The sequence below is a fragment of the Cololabis saira genome, chromosome 19, assembly GCF_033807715.1.
Source record: "Cololabis saira isolate AMF1-May2022 chromosome 19, fColSai1.1, whole genome shotgun sequence".
Lineage (NCBI taxonomy): Eukaryota > Metazoa > Chordata > Actinopteri > Beloniformes > Belonidae > Cololabis > Cololabis saira.
This window is the reverse complement of record NC_084605.1, coordinates 33759380-33787321: the sequence shown is the minus strand read 5'-3', so window position 1 is coordinate 33787321 and position 27942 is coordinate 33759380. Positions and strand designations below refer to the sequence as shown.

General features: G+C 39.4%; 1 protein-coding gene across 1 annotated transcript in view; it reads left to right on the top strand.

Moving 5' to 3' along the window:
• The window catches only part of LOC133419513 (breast cancer type 1 susceptibility protein-like), a 35336-nt gene extending 8135 nt beyond the window's left edge, over nt 1-27201 (top strand). The window contains exons 8-22 of the mRNA XM_061708720.1: nt 1-142; nt 182-643; nt 798-871; nt 2638-2773; nt 3277-3328; nt 8457-8551; nt 9918-10123; nt 10214-10301; nt 12281-12358; nt 12555-12595; nt 13550-13633; nt 20467-20524; nt 23651-23724; nt 24005-24065; nt 26658-27201. The exon at nt 1-142 is cut by the window's left edge and continues 2015 nt beyond it. Coding sequence (XP_061564704.1) covers nt 1-142; nt 182-643; nt 798-871; nt 2638-2773; nt 3277-3328; nt 8457-8551; nt 9918-10123; nt 10214-10301; nt 12281-12358; nt 12555-12595; nt 13550-13633; nt 20467-20524; nt 23651-23724; nt 24005-24065; nt 26658-26794 — 1788 coding nt within the window. The 3' untranslated portion in view covers nt 26795-27201. The remainder of the gene's footprint in view (nt 143-181; nt 644-797; nt 872-2637; nt 2774-3276; nt 3329-8456; nt 8552-9917; nt 10124-10213; nt 10302-12280; nt 12359-12554; nt 12596-13549; nt 13634-20466; nt 20525-23650; nt 23725-24004; nt 24066-26657) is intronic.
• The last annotated feature ends 741 nt before the right edge of the window (nt 27202-27942 follow it).

Below are 27942 nucleotides of genomic sequence, written 5' to 3'. Positions count from 1 at the left end.
AATAAAGTGTCAAAGCGTGACGGAGAAAGTTGTCCTTTTTCCGTTGTCCCTCAAATAGTTGATTCTGGTCTCTGCTTCACGGCTGTTGAGCGTGAGGAGCGAAATGAAACCTCAAAGAGCTTTCAGATAACAGAGCTTGATGGTACTGCAGCGGATGCTGGCAAAGTTAGAGAGATCAGAGACGGCATTTCAGATGGTCATTCAGCCCCAGCTGAAGGGAGTTGTGCGGCCAGCGCAGCTGAACATAACCTAATTGCAGAGTCCTCCTTAACCCCGGATGACCTGGTATCCTCAGCTGCCCAAACGGCCCATGAAACAGTGACAAATAGCAATGGGAGCGGAGAGGTCAGCGGCCGTTCCTCCATCAGGAGCCGCCTGTCGAAGAAGAGAAGAGCCCAGAGGCTGGAGTCTTCATCCGAATGTGAGAGTGACACATCCAAGGAGGAACTGCTGACGTTGCAGGAAATCCTCGGAACATCCTCTCACTCCGCAGTTAAGAATCAGGATGAGGGAGACGCGGCTGAGCCTGAAAGATGTGAGGGTGGTCCACCAGAGCCGCTGAGCCATTTCCCCGCCTGTCCCAGCCCAGATTGTGTTGACTCCAGCCAAGCTTCTGTGGACCTGTTTGGCACGCCAGAAGAATGTAAGTTGAATCCAAATTACAAAAAAAGATTTTCAGTGCAAGAAAGCCGTCAGTGCGTTTCTTCTGCCGTTCCTTCCTGCTTAAACTTGTCATAATATTGTTCCCGGTTTGAATCTGCAGACACAAAGCACTTATGGTTGTTTCTTTTCTGCAGGTGATGTTCCCGTAACTGATGCTGGCATCTCCATGGAATCATCACAGTTCTCAAGTGAAGTCCTTGTAACGCAGGTAAATGTTGCACACTTAGGCCCTGTCCCAATCCCCGCCTAGTCCTAGTTTTCAGCCCTACCCCTAAATTTTGCGCGTTCCCGTGAGGGTAGTGGTGTCCCAATTCCTCTTTCCACCTAGGGGCAGTGGAGAAAACGAGGTTAGTGGCTATGAATCTGTCCCTACGGATCGAGGATTTTCGGATGCTCACTAGTTGATCTAGGGCTAGAAAAAAGGAATCAAATGTTTTTTTTATGAATCAAAAAAAAAACATGACCGGACATTTCTTATTTTTTAGTGAATAAAATCAATATTTTGAGTTAGTTTCTGCATAAAAATGCGTTTTGATTACATTTCTAGCGAGAAATATATATATTTGACTTTCATAATATTCACTTAGTGAATGTACATAATCCCTCGTTTGCCCGTTGTTGCGAAGTCTTTTTCAAACCTCGCCAGAATAAAGGCTGATTTATGGTTCCGCGTTACACCAACGCAGAGCCTACGGCGTAGGTTACGCAGCGACGTACGCCGTACCCTTTACCGTAGGCTCTGCGTCGATTTAACGCGGAACCATAAATCAGCTCCGGAGCCGGCAGGCAGAAATCCCGAAATTTTCGGAGCAAATTTATTAACAGGCGTAGCTACAACTGTTAGATTTCATCTATTAATCCAACATTTATCTTCCTAAATGATTTATTTCACGACGACGACGGCGCAGCGCGATCACGTCTGTACTCCAGCTGCTGCTGCTCCGAGCCGGCGGCTCTTCTCATCGCCGAAAACTTCGGATCAAATTTCTTAACAGGCGTTATTTGGATAAACTGAGCCCAGGTTGGGGATCTTAACGGTTACTTTTACGCTTGAAAAAATATTAAAACTTAATAAAGTGGCATATTAACAGCGCTACAGCTAAAATTAAAACAGCTTTTAGCTCTCTGCTTCCTGATTTTAGTGGTGGTGCTGAAAGTAGGAGTAGTGGGAGTATTGGGACAGGGCCCTGGGAAGATTTCAAGTGCACTAAAATCTGTCTCTTCTTTTTTAGGGGTAGTGGTTGTGAGGGAGGGCTAGTGGAAGAAAGTAGGGGGTGTATTGGGATTGGCCCTTACTCACTTTCATTTGTGTCACGTGTAGTTAAATGATGTCACTACAAAAAATGATGCAAGTCAGTGCAGGAGCAACCTTTGATCCTTATCAAAGTGGGATTTTTGCCATGAATCCTTAATTCCAGTTTCATTGTGCCTCCAGTCGTGCAGTTTCGCGGCGTGCCCCACAGAGGGCAGCCACAACATTTCTCCAGATCAAACTGTCAAGCCCCTGGATGACAGACTACCTTGCTCAGTGAAAAATTTCCCCCTCAGCAGCTTTCTAAATTGCATTTCATTTACGTTAGAGGAAATGCTGCCTGGAAGATGATTTTTGTTTTGTACCTCATCCATCTTCCAGCGCTCTCACTTTTATCTGTCGGCTGTATTTGACTGGGGAGTTCAAGTTTCACACCCTGGGCTTTGGAAAGGGCCATGAATTGCTCTTACAGCTGAGATATACACCCCTCTTTTCTGTCTTTGTACATAATTGATCTATTTACCATGTGACACTAAAAGAAGGAAAGCTTAAGTCTAGTTAGGCAAAGCTCAGACTCAGTTTTCAAAGAAGCCTCAGTTGAAAATACACTGATTTTTCTGTTGTTTTCTGCAGAAAATGTTGCCTCTTATCCCTTCCTGTACCGCAATAAAGTATCACTTGTAATCCTGAGCTGTACTCTACCTTGTTTCTCCCTTCTTTAGCAAAAGATAGAGATGAAGAAGGAGCTGGTGAGGCTGGAGAAGATGATGGCTCTGGTGTCAGAGGTTCTTCAGGAGAAAGAGGACAGTCCCACCAGAGGAATCTCTCTGGAAACCCATCACAGCGCTAAAACTATGGGTAAATGGAAGATGCATGTTTTTAATCTTGTCTTTTGAACTGAAAAGGTCATCACTTTAAATGGCTGATTTATTTGTTTATGAAATGTCCAAAAATTTAAATTTATTCAACCTTCAATCAAGTGTATTCGCTGTCTTTGATTAAACTAAATATATTAGAACTAAGGATGCTGAAAACTTCCCCTTGGGCTGTAATTTTAATGTGATGTTCAAACATTATTTTCTAATTATTAAAAGGACATATCAATGAATCAAGAAAATGGCCTGCAGAGGAATTATGAATAAGACATTAAAGCTATTGAGTGTTAAGATTCGCTTTTGAATTCAAATAGAGTACGAAGCAGAGGGCAAAATGAATTTTAAAGCAGTGTCTTTGTCTATTGTTTGTAAGGAATCTGTTTGTCAGTGTTCCCTTTTTTCCCATTTAGTGAGTCATAGATTTGCCTTGTTCAACGACAGAAAGCTTGGGTAAATGAGATTGTAAAAATGTTTTCTCCGACCCAGATGCTGACGGAGCCCTTCTGTGCGACCAGGATCCAGGCCAAGGTTCAGATGGGTGAGTAAATGTGGCAGAGTAGACTTTAAATGGTACGGTGCATAACACGCAGACGTTTTCCCTTTTTACTGGATATTAGTGGATGAAAGAATTGTCTTTCTTTGTGGATCGTGATATGTAATCACATGGAAAAAAGCTCCACAAATCGCAATGATCATCAGCACATAATATTTCTACATCATACAAATGCTGATTTACTAGTTTTCTGATAAATGCAGCTTAAAAACGAGCCAGCTGCTGTTTGCAGGAAGTGATTATAAAGGCTGATAATATTGAAGGAAATGATTCTCGGGAAGTGGAAACCGGTTCTACGTGGTTGCTGTTTTGCATTCCTGTACAGGAGAGGTTTTTGTTTGTGATGCTTTCAACACTCGGACCTGTGCTGTTCATGGAAAATTGAGATTTGGGAACACTAGAATTTTCTGGCTTTGACACACTCACTCAGCTTGTAATTGTGTGTCTTAAATTTAACATTCCCTTGTGTTGTAAAGTAAAAAATGTGAGGCCGCGCTGATGACCCCTTTGCACAAAGCTCAGTCTGCTCTGAGTTGTAAAATACACGGGTCTGAATTGTTTCACATGGGTTCAAAGCTTACAGAAGTGCTTGATTTTACCCAAAATTACACAATTTAACATGAGTGCAGCTTCAACATGGTTAAAAAAAACTTTTCCACAAAATTACAAACTAAAATGCCACAACGAATGTACAAACCCAATTCCAAAAAAGTTGGGACACTGTACAAATTGTGAATAAAAATAGAATGCAATTATGTGGAAGTTTCAAATTTCAATATTGTATTCAGAATACAACATAGATGACATATCAAATGTTCAAACTGAGGAAAAGTATAATTTTAAGGGAAAAATATGTTGTTTTTCAATTTCATGGCATCAACACATCTCAAAAAAGTTGGGACAAGCCCATATTTACCACCGTGTGGCATCCCCTCTTCTTTTTATAACAGTCTGCAAACGCCTGGGGACTGAGGAGACAAGTTGCTCAAGTTTAGAAACAGGAATGTTGTCCCATTCTTGTGTAATACAGGCTTCTAGTTGCTCAACTGTCTTAGGTCGCCTTTGTTGCATCTTCCTCTTTATGATGCGCCAAATGTTTTCTATGGGTGAAAGATCTGGACTGCAGGCTGGCCATTTCAGTACCCGGATCCTTCTTCTACGCAGCCATGATGTTGTAATCGATGCAGTATGGGGTCTGGCATTGTCCTGTTGGAAAATGCAAGGTCTTCCCTGAAAGAGACGACGTCTGGATGGGAGCATATGTTGTTCTAGAACTTGGATATACCTTTCAGCATTGATGGTGTCTTTCCAGATGTGTAAGCTGCCCATGCCACACGCACTCATGCAACCCCATACCATCAGAGATGCTTCTGAACTGAGCGCTGATAACAACTTGGGTTGTTCTTGTCCTCTTTAGTCCGGATGACATAGCGTCCCAGTTTTCCAAAAATAACTTCAAATCTTGATTCGTCTGACCACAGAACAGTTTTCCACTTTGCCGCAGTCCATTTTAAATTAGCCTTGGCCCAGAGAAAACGCCTGCGCTTCTGGATCTTGTTTAGAAATGGCTTCTTTTTTGACCCATAGAGCTTTAGTCTGCAACGGCGAATGGCACGGTGGATTGTGTTCACCGACAAGGCTTTCTGGAAGTATTCCTGCGCCCATTTAGTGATTTCCACTACAGTAGCATACCTGTATGTGATGCAGTGCCGTCTAAGGGCCCGAAGATCACGGGCAGCCAATATTGTTTTGCGACCTTGACCCTTACGCACAGAGATTGTTCCAGATTCTCTGAATCTTTGGATGATATTATGCACTGTAGATGATGGTAATTTCAAACTCTTCGCAATGTTTCTTTGAGAAACTCCTTTCTGATATTGCTCCACTATTTTTTGCCGTAGCATTTGGGGAATTGGTGATCCTCTGCCCATCTTGACTTCTGCGAGACACTGCCACACTGAGAGTCTTTTTTTATACCCAATCATGTTGCCAATTGACCTAATGAGTTGCAAATTGGTCATCCAGCTGTTCCCTATATGTACATTTAACTTTCCCGGCCTCTTATTGCTACCTGTCCCAACTTTTTTGAGATGTGTTGATGCCATGAAATTGAAAAACAACATATTTTAACCTTAAAATTATACATTTCCTCAGTTTGAACATTTGATATGTCATCTATGTTGTATTCTGAATACAATATTGAAATTTGAAACTTCCACATGATTTTTATTCTATTTTTATTCACAATTTGTACAGTGTCCCAACTTTTTTGGAATTGGGTTTGTAATTTGTTGTGATATATGCCAGCCAGGGCCGCCGCAAGGGGTGTGCGAACCGTGCGACCGCACAGGGCCTCGCGCCCCAAGGGGCCTCGCGCTATGGGCCGTTTTTTTGTTTTGTTTTTTTTTTCAAAAAAAAAATTTTTTCAAATTTTTTTTTTTCGTTTTTTCCCTTATAAATATCAACAGTCACGTTCCATTACAGACCTAAATGTGTACTAGTCTGTGCATATCAATAAATATATGTGCAATGATGCGCGTGTCTGTTGTTCAATACAACTGCGTCAGACCAAGCGCAGACACAAGCTGCTCTGATCCAGACGGTAGAGTTGGAACAAACTGTCACACAATGTCGAGAAAATGAGACAGAATCAGGGGATGAAAAAAGAAAAAAACAAACTAAAGAAAATGGAAGAGTTTAATGCCTCTCTGAATGGCTCGTTTGATAAATTTGTTACAAAAATCACCGATCCGACCGGGTCTCCAGCAGCCGTGGGGCCCCGCGTCGAGGCAAGAGATGATGATGAGGCAGGGGAAGGTATCCAGTATTTTGCTAATTGGAGAGTTAAAATTGCGCATATAGACACCCGATCCGACCCGAAAAACCCCCAAAATTTTGCGCGCGTGCGAGGGTCCCCCCCGGCCATTTCGCACAGGGCCTCGCAAATCTCCCAGGCGGCTCTGATGCCAGCTTACAGGGGTGGCGCATAATTTCAGGCAATTCATAAGAACAATTGAGCACCTTTTTTTGTTTTTGGTAGGTGGACTTTAAAAGATATGAAAGTGTTGCTAATCTTTCCAGCTTCATATCCACCAGTGGGCAAAAAAGAGACTAAAACGTACTAAAGGACTGAGTAATTATCATTCACAAGAATAAAACCACACATCAGTAAAAAGAAAAAAAAGTTGATTAACTAATTTCCATACTTTTGTTTCTGTGTTCATAGTTTGTATATGTTGTTAACACACATTAAACGGGCTTGTACTTCAATACAGCTGGGATAAGCAGTATAATTACAGGAGCAAGTTGCATGTAATTGGACTCGTTCAGCCTGCGATTGAAGCAGTAAGTCGGCGTGTATCCGTGTGCATCTCGCCAGGCTTCTTAGAAGTTGATGTGTCTCAAAACTGCAGGAGAATAATCTCACTAATGAACCTAGAACTTTATTATACTAAAAGAATAACATAAAAAAGTAAGTACTGACAGCATCTTGTGTCATTTAGAGCAGTTTGATGAAAACTTCCGCTGTCATTTATCTCTTCTGCATCACTGCTTTCCTCCAACCTCTCCATTCACACGGCCCTAGTGACTCCTGCAGGTGAGAATTATATCAAAGATGTTGAGAAGAAGCTTAGTTGTGTAAGCTATAATTAAAAGCGATATATTGCAGGAGTGCAGTGAGGGAATTGGGGGGGAGGGATGATAATAGTGTGGACTGAGGTTCAATCATGTTTAGTACAAGTGAAATGCAGGCAGGCTGCCAATTTTTTATATTACAGAAGTCTTTGAGTCAAGAAATTAACTTCAAGAATCTTATTTCATAGCAGCCATCATAGCTTGTCATCTTTTGATTACTAAAAGCTTGCATCATTTGAATCAACTACCTGCGAATGATGAGTCAGATCTCTCTGAGCATGATTCAGCATATCCAGTACACACCTGATTTTAAGGACGGTAGCTGAGTCATTTATAATATTTCACGCTTTTGCAGCTGTGATTGATCACATGTCTATTGTCCATCACGTCTGAGAGCAAAGCACCATTGTAAGTAAAGAGGTGGTGAGTAACAGACACTTTGAATGTGGAGGAAGTAAAAAGAAGAGAGTATAAAATAAAGGACGAGTGCTTTCAGCTCTCGGCGAGTCAGTAAAAGTGTCAGAATTTGGCCAGATTACACACTTCAGGTGCAATTCACGACATAACAGCAGTCCTGTTTCCGTGTGTAGGCTACCGGAGATGAGTTATTTTCAGACATTTGAAGCAGCTGATGATTTTAGACGCATGTGCAGCTCCGTCTTGGGAGGACATAATGTTGTGGCTGCCACTGATATTTCTGTTTAGACGTATGTTTTTCAGGAAAATAAACATTGTAATGTTTTTTTTTAATTATGTTGTACATTTTCTAAGATTTTTTTATTAATGTGAGGTTCAATTTTCAAATGGAAGTATGGTTTCTTGAAATAGTTTAATTACAGCCCATCTCTGTCTTCTATTTAATTAGACTAAAGCAGTGTCAAAGTGTGGTACTTGTTTAAAAATGTTGTTAAAGGCCACAATTTGCCAAAGATTCACAATGACCAATTTCATTCAAACGTCTGTTTGGATTCTTGGTACTTTGAGAATGTCGGCGATACGCAGGAGCATCCTTGAAATTTCACAAAACAAAGAAGAAGAGTCCTTCAGTGATCTTAATGGTGCTGAAGCAGTGTTGCATGTTTGGGTAACAATAACTCAGCCAGTAAACATCTTTTCTCTCCTTTGAGAGACATATTTGAAGAAGGACTGGGACAATTATTATCTCTCATTTCATTTTAGATCGAAGGCTTCTTCTATTAAACTATAGAACAGGGGTTTTCAATTCCAGTCCTCAGGCCCCCCTGTCCTGCATGTTTGAGATGCCACCCTGCTTTCAGCACACCGTGATACGAGGAGCTGTGTCATCAACAGAGATGTACAGACCTTGATGACAAGCTAATGAGGACCATTAATTAGAATCAGGTGTGTTGATGCAAGGCAACATCTAAAACATGCAGGGCAGGGAGGCCTGAGGACCGGAATTGAAAACCCCTGCTATAGAAGATTTTCATTCCCTTTCATTTTTTTTTCTTAACAGAAAAGATGCAGGACGAAAACCAAATGCAGATCCACGCGACGACAAAGTTGTGACTGACGGCACTTCGATATGTCATGATGGCATTACAGATATGGGTAAGATTATTGATGTGTTTATGTTTATGGTATAGTGGGTCGTGTTCTGGGTCTCTGGAAAGCGCCTGGAGACAACTTCTGTTGTAATAGACGCTATATAAATAAACTTGAATTGAATGTAGTGCTGGAACAAAAGGTTATTAGCATGCAAGCTAATAAACAAATGTATTTATTAATTTCATCATAGAATGCTTTTTCATGTGAAAAAGAAATTCTGTGGTTCACAAATCACCTGGTCCTCAACAGGAGATAAATTCAACCTCACATGAACAAGCACCAATGACACACTACACTGTTGATCACTCTTGAAACGCTTCTTACTGAGAGAACAGAAAGTAATTGTTTTATTTATGACTTTAACAGTCTCTCTTTTCCTCCGGTCTTCTTGTCAATGTAACCTCAGTACATTTGGGTTTTGTAGGCATTTGTTTATACCCGGCTCTGTTCAGGTCCCCTCACAGTTGTCCAATCAGCTCGAGGTCTGGACTTTGACTGGGTCATTGTAACACATTTGTCCCTTTTCTGTTTTTTTTCTTAGAGATTTCAATGTTTTCTTGCCAGACACAACTATCGCCCAGTTTCAGGCTTCGGACAGATGCTCGTCACATTTGTGTCTAGACAGTTTGTTTCACAGATAGAGGACTTTGTGGTTTATGCAAAAACGTTTCCTTTTCTAGAAGTTGCAGATGACCAGTTAATAAAAAAAAGCATTTGACTATTAACATCACTGCTCCTTGTCCTTTTAATTCCTATGGAAGAAATAAGGATATATTTACTTTACAAACGCTACTTAATTTTGCCTTATTTTTTAATTAAATCAAAGAATGGCACAATGTTATCTGTTTAAATCATTCTAAGATCAGATGATTTGTCATTTCGTCCTAAATACATGTTAGTTTTAGAGCCCATGCCTCCTCTTTCACATGATTTTTGATCGCTTCCTGCTGCAGTTTTTTGTTTCAGTGTGAGAGTGTAGTATACCCTTGAAAAAGAACTGTTTTGCAGCTTCTTGCGTGTACTGGCACTCTGTAACTCCAGTGTAGTTCATTTAGCCTGGAGTGAGGAGACCCATCCAATATGGCGGCCATGCTGGATTACGTTCCAGCATGTCATGAGGCGTCTACGTACCGGTATATATGTCTGTGGTTGCAAGACCTGTTACGGCTCAATATTGATCCATATATAAGGCGCACCGGATTATAAGGCGCATGGTCAGCTTTTGAAAAAATTGAAGGCTCTTAGGTGCGTCTTACAGTGCAGAAAATTGGGTAATTAAGATTTGGTTGGCTTGCAAGAGAAATGACGGTCACATATTGTTCGGTTATGATCTTTTACTTTTTTTTTTTTTTTTTTTTTTTTTTTACAGCCGTGGAGCTCTGCAGAAATACAGGACTGGCTGCAACAAGCGCTGGAGCCCCTAAGACACCTGATACCACGTCAGTAGCCAAAACACCAAAGAAGTGCACTTCCCCTTCAAGCGAGCAAGAAGACAAAGAAAACAACAGTCCTCCGGTTGACATTCCTAAAGTTAAGCTCGTGCTTGTGTCGTCTGGACTCGGTCCCAACGAACAGGTGCCCGCTCACATGTTCAGTCATCAACGGCTGTTTTATTGATGATCTCTTTTGGAAAAAAATGAACTGATCAGATGTTGCTGTCGACAGATGATGGTGAAAAAGTTTGCCAAGAGAGTTGGTGGCCGTGTGGTTTCCCGTGTGACACCGGAGGTGACTCACATCATAATGCGCACCGGTACGTACGCCCGCATGAAAGTAGCTGTTCATTAAATTGTCGTGTTTGTTTGAAGTGCTGAACTGATGCTTTGAAGTTTAATTGCGCGTTAAAAGTTGGTTTAATACAGCAGAGCAATTAAAGTTTCACTTTTGTTGTTTCCATTTCCTGCTTTTAAAGGATTGCTTGACTAAGAACATTTGCATTTTGTGGAGTCATTTTTATGTCTACATACATTTATGTGTGTTTCCTAAAGATAAGCCCTCTCTTTTATACACACACTCTCGCCCCTCCATTTTTTTTTCCCGCTGGTTGCTAATTACCCTCTCTCATAGATTATTTTTCATTTCAAAGCTTGCTTTCTCCAAAGTATTATATTAACTGAGAAACCGTTTTTAATGGCACTTGTTTCCTGGGTAACCAAAAACTGGTAGGCCTCTTGATCTTTATGATTAACTGTTGGGAAGGAGCAGGAGGCCTCTCATTAGAACCAGTTGTGTAGTTTTTCTTTTTCATTTTTGAACCATTTAGAATGTATTTCTTTTGAAGACTATGAATTGACAGACACTTGACTCTTGCTGTTGAGAACCAGGTTTTTTGTCTTTTTATTCCCACGGGTAATGAGATGTGACTCATTGTTTGATAAGATCATATTTTAGAGGTCTGAAACAGAAAAGATAACTGGTTATTATCAGCAAGAAGTGCGGCAAGCCTGACTCACTGGTTTTAAATTACCTGTATACGTTTGTAACAGATAATATAATGATCATAATCAACCAGCCCTCTATAGTTGAGCTGCAACCCCAAACCAGAATAAGTTTGGATGATGTGAAAAATGCAAAAAAATAAACCCAAAACAAAATAGTAACTCTTATACATTTACAGTGATATTTATCATTGCACACAGTATCACTGTTTTATGTTAAATCTTGCCAACTTCTTTTCATTTTTTGTGATATATTTCTACAATTTTACAGTAGATGCGCATTCTTTAACCCCTTGATGCCTGACACAGGAAATATTACACAGAAAATGTGTTTATCATATATTAAAATTACCCCTGCTCCCTGAATTTGTCTTTTTTTTTTTAACGTTATTTTTTACTGTCTTGATTCTGAGGGTGGTGCAGAGGTGTCAGAAATGTACCTATCAAATAATCATCAGGTATTAAAGGGTTAACACTAACTACGTTTACATGCAGTCAAAATTCAGGTTATTGCTAATATTCCGGTTACTGAAACATTCAGAATATTCCGTTTACATGCGTGAGCAAACAGGGTTATCCCTGTTTACATGGTAATTAATCATTCTGGATATCTGGATCAAACCAGCGACGCGCGGAGAACGTGATGACGCAATTCCCGTCATTTCCGCTTCTTCTTCCTGTATCCAAATTCAAAACAAATGCTGCTTCGCGCAACTTTTCGCTCACCTTCTTGTAAATCTTCTATCCCGTACTTTCTACCGTCTACAAATGCAGAAATGTTCATATCCTTCATTACATTTATGAAGTGATTAGTCTCCTCCTGGTCTTGGTTTCTCCGTGTTTATAAGAACTTCCTGGACTCAAAACACCAGGATTCCTTGTGAACAGAGCATGCGCAGAAAACAAATTCCTGTTCCGTTTGATGGAGATATTCCGTTTGGCGTTTACATGACCCAATATTCAGGTTTTAAAAGGAGTAACCCAGGGCTCATATTGGGGTTTTTAAAAACCGGAATATGAGCAAATTCAGGTTATTCAAAGGGGTTATTGGTGTTTACATGGCCGTGCAAAACCGGGTTATTGCCAATATTCGGGTTTTAAAAGGTTTATTGACTGCATGTAAACGCAGTCACTCTCATGGAGAGTTATTTTCTGACTTGTTTCCTCCAGACACGCCCCCATTTTTGCAAACTTCAAGATTTACTTAGTTAACTTATCAGAAGCAATGCTAAATCCTTTTGTTATCTACTATAACTACTTTTAATAGTTTTTTTGTTTGTTTTTTTCCCGCTAGATGAGCAGCTGGTTTGTGAGCGCACACTGAAATACTTCCTTGGAATAGCAGGCCGGAAGTGGGTGCTGAGTCTCCAGTGTAAGTGTGACCGTACCATGTTGCCAAGCTCCATCAGTGAGGAGTTTCTAAACAATTACCTGAAATACAAAGCAGTGTGATGTGGAGCCGTAGGGTAGCAATAAAAAGAGGATTGCATAATGACATAGCCATCAGAATAATGTTAGTGGCTCTAAAATAGAGTACGTATGTTTGAGCTCTCATTTTCTCACTACAGGGATTTCTGAGTGCTTCAAACAAAAGAAACTCTTAAATGAGGTACGTTCGCCCGTGTGCTGTTTGAATTTGTGTGTACTAGAAATTTCCAGTCTCATCTCTGTACGTCTCAATGTTGAATTAAGGCTGTATGATGAATCTCCATGGGCTTTGCTGTGATACCCCATAAATTATTTGTCGCCCATTTGCTCCGGCAATCCTGGAACCTGTTTTTTGAGGTGCCGGTGTAATCTGTTTCTCCCCGAATTTGTTTAATGTTGCCATTTAATTGATAAATATTTATATGTATCATACAATGTGTGTAGAAAAAATGTCCTGTCAAATATAAAAATGTTCAATGCAGTCTTTAAAAAAATGAGCAGAAGTAGAATGACTATTAAAGATGTTTTCATTTACATTCATTTCTTGTATCAAACCGAAAATGTACTACCATATTTTCTGGACTATAAGCCGCACCTGCATACAAGCCGCATCCGCTCTATTTAAAAAAAAAAAAGATATACAAGCCGCAGATATTTATGTTGTTACATTAGACATTTACTACATGTACAGAAGGATTTTGAACTGTAAATGATGTACATGTTTGTACCTAAATAGATCCTTTCCTAACAGTGTCTTTTAACACGGCAGCAACTTTGCTGATTAAAACGGGACAGAACCAAAAGAAAATAACCGGTATTTATTTATCTATTTATCTGTTTGAAATCTGCTTCTATCTGCTAAAGAAGAAGTAGCGTATTCTTCTTTGCATTTATTTTGTCTTAGTTTTGATTCTAATTCCGGTTAGAGCGCCCCGAGCGGTGGAAGAAAAATCCACAGAATAGTATATAGTATATATAGTACCTTTGTATAAGCCGCATGGTTGAAAACCTATGAAAAAAGTAGCGGTTTATAGTCCAGAAAATACGGTAATTTAAATGATAAGATCCACATGAAAGCCTTCTGCTTGCCGTAATGGACATTCATGTTTGAGTTATTTTGTGTGTTGAACATCAGAGTCCATTTGAAGTGAAGGGTGATGTGGTCAATGGGTCCAACCACCAGGGCCCCTCAAGAGCTCGTACCACTGAAGACAGTAATGTGAGTACTTTAATTTCACTTGATGAATACATGTTCACTCTTTTAAATGTTGGATTCCTAACACTAGAACATTTATGTCAATGAAAAAGGAATTGTTGAATTTCTCCCAACCTTGCAGGCTCAGTTTAAGCTGCAAATGTATTCTTTTTTTTTTTTTTTTTTTTTTATAAATGTGTTTATTGTAATAGGACAATGATAAAAACGATAACAAGAGCAACAAAGTGAGTAGAACATTACTATATACATTTCGATTCACATCGAATCCTGTTTACATTATTTTTTTTCTCCATTTTTATAGTGAACTTTTACCCACTCCCCCCACCCTCGCCCCTAGGTATGTTGAGCCACAAATAATAAAATGACTAAGTTAATAGAAATAAAATCATAGGTTAATAAAGGGGAAAAAGTGAATAAGTAAAATGGTTAAATAATAATAATTAAAAAAAAAAAAAACCCTCAGGACAACAAGAGAAAAAAAAAGGGAAAAGAAAAAATATCGGCTTAGACAAGAAGGAGAAATTAGTATAGCAAGATGGTAAGAAAGGTTATGAAGAAAGGAGAGGAAGGGTCACCTGTTCTCCAGAAGACTATAACTAGGAGACCTCGTCAGCATCAGGAATGATAGTAAGTTTTCTTATAAGGACTAACAGGGGGTCCCAGTTGTTCTGGAAAGATTTCAGGGATCCTTTCCAAATGTATTCTTTTAAGAAATAAATAACCAGTTCAGTTTATTTTAGATCAGGCTTACATGCAGATGTCAAATCAAGGTGCACAGTGTCCCCTGACCCTGCGTGTGGGTTCAGGAACCAATCTCCCTGAGAGGAGCTGGACCTTGTTCCACTCTGGAGGTTTCCATGGTGACATAGAGTTGGAGTGGGATCTTGTCTGCTTTTTAAGGAGGACTGGAGGGCGGGATCCAATTACAGGGGAGAGCACACTCCTCGGCCTCCCCGGTACGGCCTGCACAGGGGTCCGGAGGACCAGAGGAGGCCCTGTGGATGGAGGAATTATACTTCTTTGCTCCCAAGGAAATGACACTATGACCAGACATCCGATTTTAATGCTTTTAAGTTCCAACTGGCACAAAATATCAGAGCTTTTTTCCAAAGTAGTGCTGCCTTATTAAAGCCAGTAAAAAAGGCTTTGGTTGGCTTCACACCAGCTGCCCCCCATTTGCATTGGCCGACTGCTATGTCACTGCTGCTTCCGTGTTTCCATGACACACACCTTCCTGTGGTGGCACTGCTGCAGTGCAGCTGCTGCTCAGTTATTTTACATAGCCTTTTCCTTTGTTAACAGTCATTATTTAAGTGTATTTTGTAATCCATTGTTGATAAAATTGTAAAAATGAGCAGTAAAAACTGTGACATTAAGAGATAATCCCTGTCTCAACCAGTAAGCTGAATTTAGAACACATTTTTCAGCTTTTTATTTTTGTAGATCACCACTTACCTTGTGCATGAAAACAGTCAAGACCTTAAAACTCTAGATGGCAAGCAGCGGTCGTGCAGTTCATGCCACGACTGTGATCTGTGTGGCACTCAGTTTGTTAACAAAGCAACTAAAAATAAAAGCACACACCAGGTTTTAGACCAGCCTTTTAAGCCGAAGGCTGCTGTGAAGCGCTGCCTCTGACTTAAATGACACACATTGTGCTTTTCTTCACCTTCAAAGGTTGGTAATTGTATCAAACTGTCATGTACCCATTTTTCAAGCTGTCATTTTAAGAGGTCCACAAATGATTAATCGATAAATACGTTTTGAAAGAGCAACCATATTAGGAGCTACATGATAGTTATTTTCTCAACAGCACTTTATTCTCATGTAAGCAGTGATTGCATCTGCAGATTGGCCACCTGAACTTCAACCAAATCAGTGCAACCTATTCATCTTTCCCCAGACGGGTCAGCTCCGCCCCCTGTAGAAGTGGCTCAGTTCTGATTGTCTCTGTTGCCGTGGCGCGTGACTGCCGGAAACACGTCTGATTGGGTTAGCAAAGTAACCCCACACAATAAGTTAAACAAGTCTATAGTCGTACTTGATCAATATGAATCGGGAACCTGCTGGGAAATAGCCTCAGTTGTTCAAAGCTGGACAAAGTTACAGTCATGTTGATGTGGGTGTTCAGGGTCGTTTCAGTCACTGATTTAAACCAATAGAAGAGAAATAAATCACGATGGAGTTGCATGCTCATTTAGTCATGCTACAGTTCAAACTAGACAGAAGGAAGTCCATGTCTCTCTGGGCATGTGCAGCAGGTGAGGTGTGGTGTAGAAACAAGTCATGTTTGAATAACAGAACTGCTAATCGAGTGGTTGAGCTCGTAACAGTGTGTGTTAGTTTGACACTTGTGGCTATTGCATCATAAGGTAAGTAAATATTGTTTGCAGTGCTACACGGGCCACGAAGTGTAAGTGAAGAACTTCCTGAGGTTTCATTGAGGTAGTAACTAGGGGTGTAACAATATATCGTGCCACGAAATTTCGCGACACAAAAACATCACAATACGTGTCGTGGAGGTGACAACCGCGATATTGGGTTATTAATATTAATATATTGTGTTGACTAGTAACGCGCATCTGACCGTGCCTCGACCCGCGGACCAAAATCTGACTCCGCTCAGAAGAAACTAGTACCTTTTTGCGGTCCCGATCATGGGACTCTTGCAGGGTTTTGAGCTCTGAACTTTTACTCATGTAAGGCTGGTGTAGAGTTAAGCCTTACCTTATTAAATTAAACCTTTTTGGGGTCGTGAGTAGGATAAACACGGGGACAACTTCTGCTGAGTTCCAGTGTACTTTAATGTCCCTCAACAGTGTAGGATTTTAGAACATCAACACAGCACCTAGTGCTGTATCACTCCGCCCAATCTAAAACAGACTAATCACTACAGATAAACTGACTAGTGTAATTATAGTCCCTGATTTACATCAGAATATAAAGAATATATTTATAAAATAATGGCCCCTGAATTACCAAAATAACCTTAACAAAAATAAATCTCCTTTTACACTTATAAGGTGAGCATGAATCAATCTGTTTTATGATGTAAAATTGTACGTATTTATTTACTTTTATTTATTTATTTAATTTTAGTTGTTACATTTCTGGAAAAGAAAAAAGTAAAATCATGCATGAGAGGAACTATTCAGTTTGTGGCTAAATATTTGTACTTGTATGAAACTGAAGATGCATAATGCAAACCTGACATTTACTTTTAGTTCAGTTTGTGGAAAATGTTTGGCCAGGCTTTCTCTTTAAAACCTAAACAGTTATAAAGCATTACAAACTGTAACAATAGGGCAAATGCACAGTATTGTTTTGTATTTTGTGTCTTTCAAATAAAAGACCATTTTTTCCAGTCATATGTTCCTCATTCAAGGTTGTTAAAAAAATACTGCTATAATATCGTATCGTGACCTCAATATCGTGTATCGTACCGTATCGTGAGATTAGTGTATCGTTACACCCCTAGTAGTAAGCAGCAGAGATATCTGGTAACACTTGGCCAGAGAAACACAAACTGCCCTGAAACATTCACATAAACCTACCCTTTAAAAATACCAGAACTTTACTCTGATTATACAAGCTCCTGCCTTTTTACTCAAATTAAATTCAGCTTTTGTTCGAAACATAAAGTTCAAAGTATTTATCGACCTTTCCGAGTGTGCTCTCATTAGACACGAACAGTTGAGAGACAGGAAATGGGGATTGGAAAAAACAGGAACAACAGGCACTAAGACCACATTACGCTGGTCCTGGTGGCAAACTAACCCAATCCCCTTTTGTGTTCAGGAGGTAATTTGTTTTTCTCTCAAATTGCTCCCAAAACAAAGATAAAGACAAAAAATAAAGACTGTTGTGTTATTCTACCTGCATCACAGAGAATGAGAGAAATTGTTGCATTTCTAAGCCGGAAAAACCAAAAACAAAACAAAAACCCACTAAAAAACAGCAACTGAACCATGCGGTCCAGTGAAGAGTTATTCCACATACAACCATTTAAAATGCCATTAGTCATTATAATACAGTACATTCTGGTGTGTGTTCTTGTCATGCAGTTGCAGTCAGTGGGTTTGTGATAATTATTAATGCTAAATACTTGTTATAACTGTGGAAATGGCTAAAGATAGTACAAACATGATGTCTGATCGGTACAATATAAATGAACCCACGGGGAAGTCGGAGTAGTTCGCTGTCAGCTTCAGTTTCCATCCAAGGAATATGACAAGATTTCAGGCAACAACGCGTCCGTGACCTCTAGCTTTATAACTTGTGTGACAACCCGTCGCTCCTCGACATTATGACTGTGATTGTTAGACACTCAAGAATTTATAGGCTACAATATAGTATAAAATTGAGTCTTAATGATGTCTTGTTCAAATGATATAATAGCTCCAGTACAAAGCAGAGAGAAAAGGGCTTTGTCTGCAGATTTAGCACCAAAGACACTGCTTATCATCGTCCAGTTAAGTTACTGACTTGTCTTCAGAGCAACAGTTAAGACCATTGATAATTCATACAAAGTTTAAATAAAAGAATGGATCATTGAGTCAATAGGATGACATGCAACTCATCAACGTCAGTGCTGCGATGAGAAGATGAGGGGGATGGATGTTTAATAAATAGGGTTGCATTGTCATTTTGCTAACAAGGGCGACGGTATTCCCATCACCCGTCTCAAATCTCCTACTCACTGTATTCATCTCTGATCACTGGACCTGAAGACTGCTCCTATTAAGAAGTAATTTAACTGCAAATTCTAGCAGCGCTGTCAGCCAAAAAAACAGATCTGTTTCTACGGATGAGGCACCTCTCTCTCCTCCCCTCCCTCTCCATCTCACCACGTCAATATATCAAAGCTCTTTGCTCTCCATTTCTTTCACCCTTTGGGCCACTAATGTCTTCATCATGAAGACTGATATTATTTTCCACTTGAGTTCATCCCATCAGATCATTGGCCCTCACTAATCCTGTACATTATCGACGTGTTGAAGAGGCAGTCGGCCGCTAAGCCCGACCTTAATGCCTTAAACATGTCGTCTTTACTAAAGAACTCATTGATACAGCAGCGGTTTACACAAGCTAAACAACACATTAACTTCTGCGGTAATCGACTTTTATTTGTGAACGCAACTGACCCTTGAACTTATTTCTTCTTTTTGCACCAACCTCTCGGCACACACGCACCTACCTGCTGTGAAAAGCTGATTGTAATTTTCCTCTTGGTGTAAGGCCAGCGGGGTCGACTTCGTTGCCACTGAGGGGGTAAATTAGAAATGGTAAGATGCCATGTTGGCTGTATAAATGCCTCTGAGAACCGTGGCTAATTGAATTATCCAGGTAATTTCAGGCTTATTTAAGTGGCTTGAACGAAGCGTCGGCCCTTTGATGCAGCCAGACTGATGTTGCTGTTCATATTCACCTTCCGTCACCTGTGACAGATTAACAGATGAAATGTCGTGGCGGGCAGGTCCGTCACCAGAATGCAGATGTTCAGGAAATCAAAGGAACTTTGAGTTTGTGCGCGGGCAGTGTGTGTTATCACAATTTAATCCCCCTGAAGGACATCAGCTAATGTTTAAAATTATAAATCTGTAATAGAAAACATTTTCTGTGTCATCAGGCACCTCTGGTCAGTGATCATTATGGATGTACAGAAATTATAATGACGTATGAAATAGGGCTGGGAATCGATTCAAATGTCAAGAATCGATTATCACGATCCGATCCGATATTGATTTGGGTTAGTGTTATTAAAACTGTTTTTTGAGCTGTTGCATGAATGATATGACTGTAGTTCTGCAACATATTACTACTAGTATTATATTGAGATTAAACAGCAAGTATTGGCAGCTAATGATGCTGTAAGGACCAATCAGCTCCCAGAATGCTGATAGAACTGCTTTCAGAAACATTGTGGGTCAGAATTATCAAACAGATCCAGGGAGGAAACAGAGACGGATGAAATCGGTTTTATTTTTTCCCCATTTATGAGCATTTGGTTTTTAACATTTATGCAAATTTATGCAAACCCCAAGACAGTATATAAAGCAAAGAAATATAGACAATTTATGCAATTATAACTGAAAACTTTAATGTTTTCATACCTTTAAACATATTTAAAGGGAAAAACATGGCACCAGTTATTCTCGTGTCCAACAAAACATTCCTTTTTTGGGCATAAACAAAAAAATACCAAAAGTTGTAATGTAATGATGAAAAAAAAAAAAAAACAATTTTTTAAATCGATCTTTAGACATATGATTCGATTTTTAGGAATTAATATGAGAATTGATTTAAAATCGGAGAATCGATCTTTACAACACAGGCCTATTGAGAAATTATCTTTCTATATCCTTCTTTCAAACACCTCCATCCAGCCACACACTGTATACGAGGAAAAGAAATCAATTTTTGAACCTGAATGCCGTAAAACAGCAGGTCCATGAAGAAGTGCATGCTGCTCTTATCTTCCGGGCTTAAGTTTGACTCATTCCTAAACTTTTAGTTTTACTGGAGCCAAAAAAAAAAGCGACTTAGGTCAAGAGGCTTCGTTATAAACTGGCGGTGAGGAGTTTCAGCTGTAAGCAGAAGGGTTTACCCAGAATAGTTTCAAACCCCCCCAGTGATTCCCTTCACTCAGGTGAAGAGTTCAGAATAACAGTTGTTGAAGTTAGTCAGAGAGTAGTGGATGCTCTCACGCACTTCTGCAGAACATGAAGGTTAATTTCACAGAATAAATGTTCCTCTGTGTATGTCGGTTGTAGTATTGCAAACATGTCACAGTCAATATTTGTATTTCTCACTCTAAATCTTCTTTCTGTCTTCAGCTGCTCATGAGAGGCTACAAAATCTGCTTCCATGGACCGTTCACGGACATGACTACAGGTACATTGAAATGGCAACATGAAGCCGTTAAGACGCCTCTTCTGCAGATTTAAGTCGTCTTCTCTGCTTTGGATTTTTGTTCTTATTAATTCAGATCAATAAAAGTGAACCAGTTCAGTATTCAGTCAAGATACTTTATTCAGAGTATTTAATGTACTGTAGTCTTTTGGGCAAAACTAGATTGGTTGATGCTATCAGTATTGATATTTCTGAATATCACAGTTTTTATAGAGACCGTTTGGGAAATATTCATATTCACATTCAGTGTAAAGTGATATTTAAATTATGCAGTGACTTTAGGAACTCAGTGATTCCAGCAGAATAATAATAAACTTGTAGCAAATGATTGCAACAAATGAGAAATGTTAGTACAGGCTCTTTGCTGAGCGAAGACCTCCGACTCCCTCCTGCATTGTCATTGTTAATGCACAGACATGAAAGCCCTGGCATCTATTTCAACATTTTCACTCAGCAGAACTTCTGCTGCAGAAGTGCATCCACCTAAACAGAAGTGAAATGTGAAACCATCAAATCGTCTTTCTGGTCCAATATTCAACAAGCCTGGTGAAAAGGCTGCCGTCAGGGTTGACTCTTATGTTTATTTAAAAAAGAAAAAGCTTTATATCATATTTTTCTGTTATACAGTGCTTGCAGTAAAGGCCAACGGACACACTGCAACAGGTTCACAAAACTATTTGTCACTAATAAACCTTGAGTAATTAAAGAGCAGCCTTTTACAGCTTTCAACAGTCCAAAATCGTTTGACTTCTTACTTTTCCCAGGAAAGAAAAGTAGCTATTGCTCAATCTTGAATGAAACAAACGTTACCACACCCAAACATGTGATGGCTAAACACAAAACCAAACCTTTTGAAAACATTTGCTTGATATAGAGTCAATAAAAAGAAAAGGCCCAATTAGAACTTAAAGGGGACCTATTATGGCATCTAATACCTATTTTAAACAGGCCTTGAATGTCTTAAAAACAAGATTTTGATTGTTTTTGCTAAATAAATTAGAAATTCAGCCTCTGAGCCATGTCTTTATCTTCCCATTCTCTAACCTCATTGACTGTGTTTCCAGCATCAATAACCCTTTTAAAACCCGAATATTGGCAATAACCCGAATTTGCACAGCCATGTAAACACCAATAACCCCTTTGAATAACCCGAATTTGCTCATATTCAGGTTTTTAAAAACCCCAATATGACCCCTGGGTTACTCCTTTTAAAACCCGAATATTGGGTCATGTAAACGCCTAACGGAATATCCCCATCAAATGGAACAGGAATTTGTTTTCTGCACATGCTCTGTTCACAAGGAATCCTGGTGTTTTGAGTCCAGGAAGTTCTTATAAACAGGGAGAAACCAAGACCAGGAGGAGACTAATCACTTCATAAATGTAATGAAGGATATGAACATTTCTGCATTTGTAGACGGTAGAAAGTACCGGGATAGAAGATTTACAAGAAGGTGAGCGAAAAGTTGCGCGAAGCAGCATTTGTTTTGAATTTGGATACAGGAAGAAGAAACGGAAATGATGGGAATTGCGTCATCACGTTCTCCGTGCGTCGCTGGTTTGATCCAGATATCCTGAATAATTAATTGCCATGTAAATGGAATATTCCCAATGTTTCAGTAACCGGAATATTAGCAATAACCCGAATTTTGACTGCATGTAAACGTAGTCACTATCTATGCAGGATTCTGAGTGGGCGGGGCTATGATAATGAGGACTCTGCTGATTGGCTGCCTGAATGACGTGATACACCGCTACGAAAAAATGGCAGAAGCTCCGGCCGGCGGAGTTAGTTGTGGGCGTGGTTTCACGCATCGCTCCTGTCGTTACGTAACAACGGGCGCAGAATCTTATTGGCTCGTACAAGCCACGGGACACTGGACGGCTCATCCGGGCGGCTGTACAGACACTGCAGAATTTGGTTGTTTCCTCCTTCTCTGAGTTGGCAGGCTGAGGGGAGACCAATTTATATATGTTAAAGCAAGAAAACAACCTGTTTTTCATAATACGTCCCCTTTTAAGGTGTTGTTTCATAGCATTTGTGCTGCTGCGTGTGTGCACCGGTCTGTTTTTATAGATGCAACACAGCCACATTTAGACTCATTAATATCTCTGTCCTGCAGGACTCTGATGATCACCCGCCCTACTCGAAGGGAAAAAAATAACAATAAAAGGACGACAGCTGAAGTAACTCATGTAGCATTTGATTGACACCAAGAACAACTTGAAAAGCGTGCAGCTTTTAACCTCTGTCATTTCAGCACCGGTGAACAATGACAAGCGATTCCAGCGAGTGGGTGGATTGAATACAGACTAAGGAGTTGTGCTAGATGTTTCCGGTGTGTTGTTTGTCACGTTGCGCGGCGGTTGCCATGGCGCCAGTTGGCTGCCTAGATATCATTTCTGAAAATAAATGAAAAATGAGCATTCAGGTGTGGAAAAGAAAAACAGTCAGAGTCTTGTTTTTTGAACTTTATTGTAGAGGATTTAAAGTTTGTTTGAATGTGTAAGCTTAAAGAATGCGTCCTTTTTATGAGGAATCTTTTTCCTATTTCTTCTCTATCCTTCCGACATGGCTGGAAGGACATGGTGTAAGTCTCAGGTGTACACGTTGCTTGAATCCTCACAAGGCAGCATTCTTTGGTTTCCTTCTTCCTGGGGATGTGAAAGGTTCCCTGCAGCATCCTCCCGCTGACTGCCCGATCGATGGAGCTTTGCTAATGGGCTGACATCTGCTTGCCTGTGTACTTTAAAGACTTTCTTATACATGGCACAAACGTGGGGATGGAGTCTGTGTTCATCAGCCCAACAGGGTTTCATTCATTATTTAACTGCTCAACTTCTTCTATGGGACGCGACAAGCTTATCAGCAGGTCATAATGCAGCTTCACAGCCCCTTAAAGCACATTTATTTGAGCTCATTTTTCTTAAGTAGATTAAATGTGTTTTGATTGAATGGTATTTAGTTTTGAATGAATGGTATTTAGCGGAAACTCGACCAGTTTCTGTGACTTTCATCAAAGGAGCTCATTGTGTCCCTTTTGGGTTAAGATGATTAAAGAAGATAGTTGTAATTGCTGATCTTTTTTTCCTTCCTTTTAATCGTAGATGAAATGGAGTGGATGGTGGAGCTCTGTGGAGCAGCTGTTATTAAAGATCCACTTCTCCTCGACAGCAAACAGGTACAAAGAAAAAAGTTTGTTGATAACACTTGAAAAACCCTCGTAGTGAACCTTTTGAAATTAGATTATCAAGTGTTTGTAGATTTTCAGGTGAATAATGAGCTGTTTAGTCAGGGAACTCATCAACAAGGTCTTTTTTAATATTCTTGTTTAACTATTCTGCTCATCCCTGAATATAAAAAAAGGTCTTTATCCAATACTGGTGATACACTGACCAGTTACTTTTAAACCTTCTGTATCTATAATACATGTTGATTTTGTTTTCTCTTGTGTCGCGTAGAAATCCCGTCAGCTCATCATCGTGCAGCCTCAGTCAGAGTCGTCGTCTTCCACATACAGAAGTGAGTCTGATCTGAAAATGAATTTTTTATTTTCCTTCCTCCTTCATATCAGACCACAAAATGCCACTCTGAACTGACTTCATAAATCCGTCGCACATGCATACACCTGCACACACAGTGCTAACACAAATGGTTGGACTGACAGCACCAGCAGGTTACATAATTCATGCAAAGGTTCATTCAGAGGTTAGAGCTCACACAGATGCAGGACATATGCTCTGAGAGACAGGACGTTTGAGCAAGTGACTAAATATCAATACGTGTATAACGTACAGTATAATATATGTATATATATATATAGGATATATATAACGTGAATTATTATATAGGACTACATTTCAAGTTTTATATGAAGTTACGCAGACAATTTTACTTAAAAATATGTATTTTATGTAATAAATTCCTTTTGACGAATGATGTCAATTGGTGGATGGCTGCAGGGTTTTCCAAGGATAGCCCTCCTATACATTAGGGGTGTAACAATATATCGTGCCACGAAATTTTGCGATACAAAAACATCACAATACGTGTCGTGGAGGTGACAAAGTGTATCGCGATATTGGTTTAATAGATTAATATTAATCTATTGTGTTGACTTGTAACGCGCATCCGACCACACCTTGACCCGCGGACCAAAATCTTTGTCTCGTAAAATTAATGTAATGTAGAATTGTATGTATTTATTTACTTTTATTTATTCATTTAATTTTAGTTGTTAAATTTCTGGAAAAGAAAAAAGTCAAGTCATACATGAGAGAAACTATTCAGTTTGTGGCAAAATATTTGTACTTGTATGAAACTGAAGATCATAATGCAAACCTGACATTTACTTTTAGTTCAGTTTGTGGAAAATGGTTGGCCTGGCTTTCTCTTTAAAACTTAAACAGTTATAAAGCATTACAAACTGGAACAATAGGGCAAACGTACAGTATTGTTTTGTCATATGTTCCTCATTCAAGGTTGTTAAAAAAAATACTGCTATAATATCTATCGTTATCGTGACCTCAATATGGTGTATCGTACCGTATCGTGAGATTAGTTTATCGTTACACCCCTACCATACATGTACACTGTAGTGAGTGGAGGTTCCTTGCAGCTGTGGACGCTGGCACTGCCGGGCATGTTTTTGCACCTGTTTGTGCATCACTCCGTGGATCCAATCGTGCCCCTTTAAAGGTGCAGGAGGACGGTGGCCAAACAAATGGTGAACTGGCAGATGCAGGCAGCAAAGCCGAGGCAGGTTCCCAAGAAGAGCGACGAGAGTGACTTGCCAGGGAAGAAAGTGTGAAGGAAATCAGGGAGCAGAGAGAGGGCCAAGACAAAATGTCAGGTTGCAGCGGGGGGAAATGTCAAAACAACGTGGCCGCTTTTGAGAGCATCTGCCATAGCGCACAGAGACCTGACGGTTTGAAATGGAAAGGAAGCAAGTGGATAAAAATCAACCTCCTCCCACCTCTTGACATCCTAATTTACACTACTGCATATTTAATGTGGCTTTGCATCCTCCTGCATCCTCTGCCTGTCGTTGTCCAGGTAATTTAGCAGCCCCTCCAGTCTCCACTTCTTTTATGCTCTTTCCTCTCAGGATGCACCAACAGCAATTTTGTAGGTGGATTCCAATTTTTTTCTTGTAAAGTTCTCGCCTACCGATTCCAATTTTGATTAAGATTTCCCTTTCCTATTCTGCAGCTAGCTACAGCAACTTCATTCCCTGTCACTGGAAATCTAAATATAACATGCTCCAGGTTACTGGGCATCTCACTTGTATCTCTTTTGAATTGCAGTCATACTGGTATTAAAAAAATACACAATAGGACTCGCATTTTTCTCTGATAATAAGACCCAATATCTTCATCTTCATGCCAAAGTTTGTCTTCGGTAGAGCTAAAGCAGGGGTCGGCAACCCAAAATGTTGAAAGAGCCATATTGGACCAAAAACACAAAAAACAAATATGTCTGGAGCCGCAAAAAATGACTAAGTCTTGTATCAGCCTAAGAATGAAGGCAACACATGCTGCATGTATCTATATTAGTTAGAACTGGGGGAAGATGTTTTTTTCATTATGCACTTCAAGAAAAAAGTCAAAATGTTGAGAAAAATGTCGAAATGTCGAGATTAATGTTGAAGTACAATCTTGAGAAAAAAGTCGAAATGTCTAGAAAAAAGTCGAAATTTCGAGAAAAAAGTCAAAATTTCGAGAAAAAAGTTGAAATGTCGAGATTAAAAAGGAAAGGAAAAAGGAAGAAACAAAGAGAAGAAAAAGAAAAAAAGGAAAATAAGAAAAAAAAGAAGAAAAAAAATAAAAAGAGAAAAAAGGAAAAAAAGAAGAAAAAAATTATAAAGGAAGAAAAAAAGGAAAAAGAGAAGGAAAAAAAGGAAAAAAAGAAATAAAAAGAGAAAAAAAGGAAAAAAAAAAGATCAAACATTTTTGAAAAAGCTCCAGGAGCCACTAGGGCGGCGCTAAAGAGCTGCATGCGGCTCTGGAGCCGCGGGTTGCCGACCCCTGAGCTAGACCAACCTGCACTCGTGCTACAATATTTATTTGTCCATATGTGAAATTCTGAAGTACTTTAATGCTTTCTGCTCCGTAGGTCTTTCCAGAAAAGCCACAGTCGTGACCCGTGGTTGGCTGTTAGACACAGTTGCAACCTACACTCTGAAAAACCTCAACAATTACACATGGAGTGAACATGAGGAACCATCTACCCACGCTCCTTTCCAGTCATGACTCATCTTATCATCCCTTTGTCTTTTTAAATGTTGGATTCTCTAACTTGATCCTGTGTAATATGTGTGCTTGATGTAATGTATATAAAGTTAAATCAACAGAAAATGCCCGAATCAAGTTGTTTTTCTGTTCTGCTGTAAACATGTTAGTATAAAGACGTATCAGTCAAATGCAAACTACAATAACTGTGCAGTAAATATGAAAGTTTCTTCTCCACTGCTCCACCACTGTCACAACTGCAAGTGCTGTTTTCCCTCATGGCAGTAGGTTTTCCCAACATGGATCTTCTAGTTGTGACATGTTCTGCTCAGGGTTTTCGTTAATTATTAATCAGCCTTTGTGTGGGAACAAAATAAGACGAAGAAATTTACAAGAATGGTTGTATCAAACATCAACCTTCAAACATAAGCCACAAACAAACAAAAATCCAAATAAGAGACGGATGTTTGCTGAAGGATGTGGATGGACTAAAATATCTAGTTATTAAAACATTCTGTTGATCAGCATTAGTAAAGACTAAGGCTGTTTTCATGCTTTGTACTGCAGTAATACATCACTAGACAGATTTTGCAGGTGCAGGTAAAATAATAAATTTGACTGCTTACATATCCAAGTTCAAATGTTAAGTGCGAGCGTTATGTGATACAAAAAGGAACACCTGAATTGCCATGGCAACATAAATTACTTTGCAGTAAATTAAACCTTATCTCATTTTAAAAGCCCACATTCCTACCTGCTAAGTTGCTCTCAAGTCTTTTGTTCACGACCGGACAGTTTTCAGGTCTATTACAATATACATCACTCATACTGTATATTCCTAATTTGATCAATTTTTTATTTATATATATATATATATATATATATATATATATATATATATATATATATATATATATATATATATATATATACATATACATACACATACACATTTATATATAATCTTTATTTGAATCCATACATTGTGTCTCCTAAACTGTTCAAAACGAAAGGTTTTTGGAAAATTATATTTAATTAAGATTTCATTTATGTTTAATTTTCATTAATATATGATGGTTCCGCCTCCGTTAGTAATACAGGACTTTCTCAGAAAATTAGAATATTATGATAAAGTCCTTTTGTTTTTTTAATTGCATTACAGAAAAATG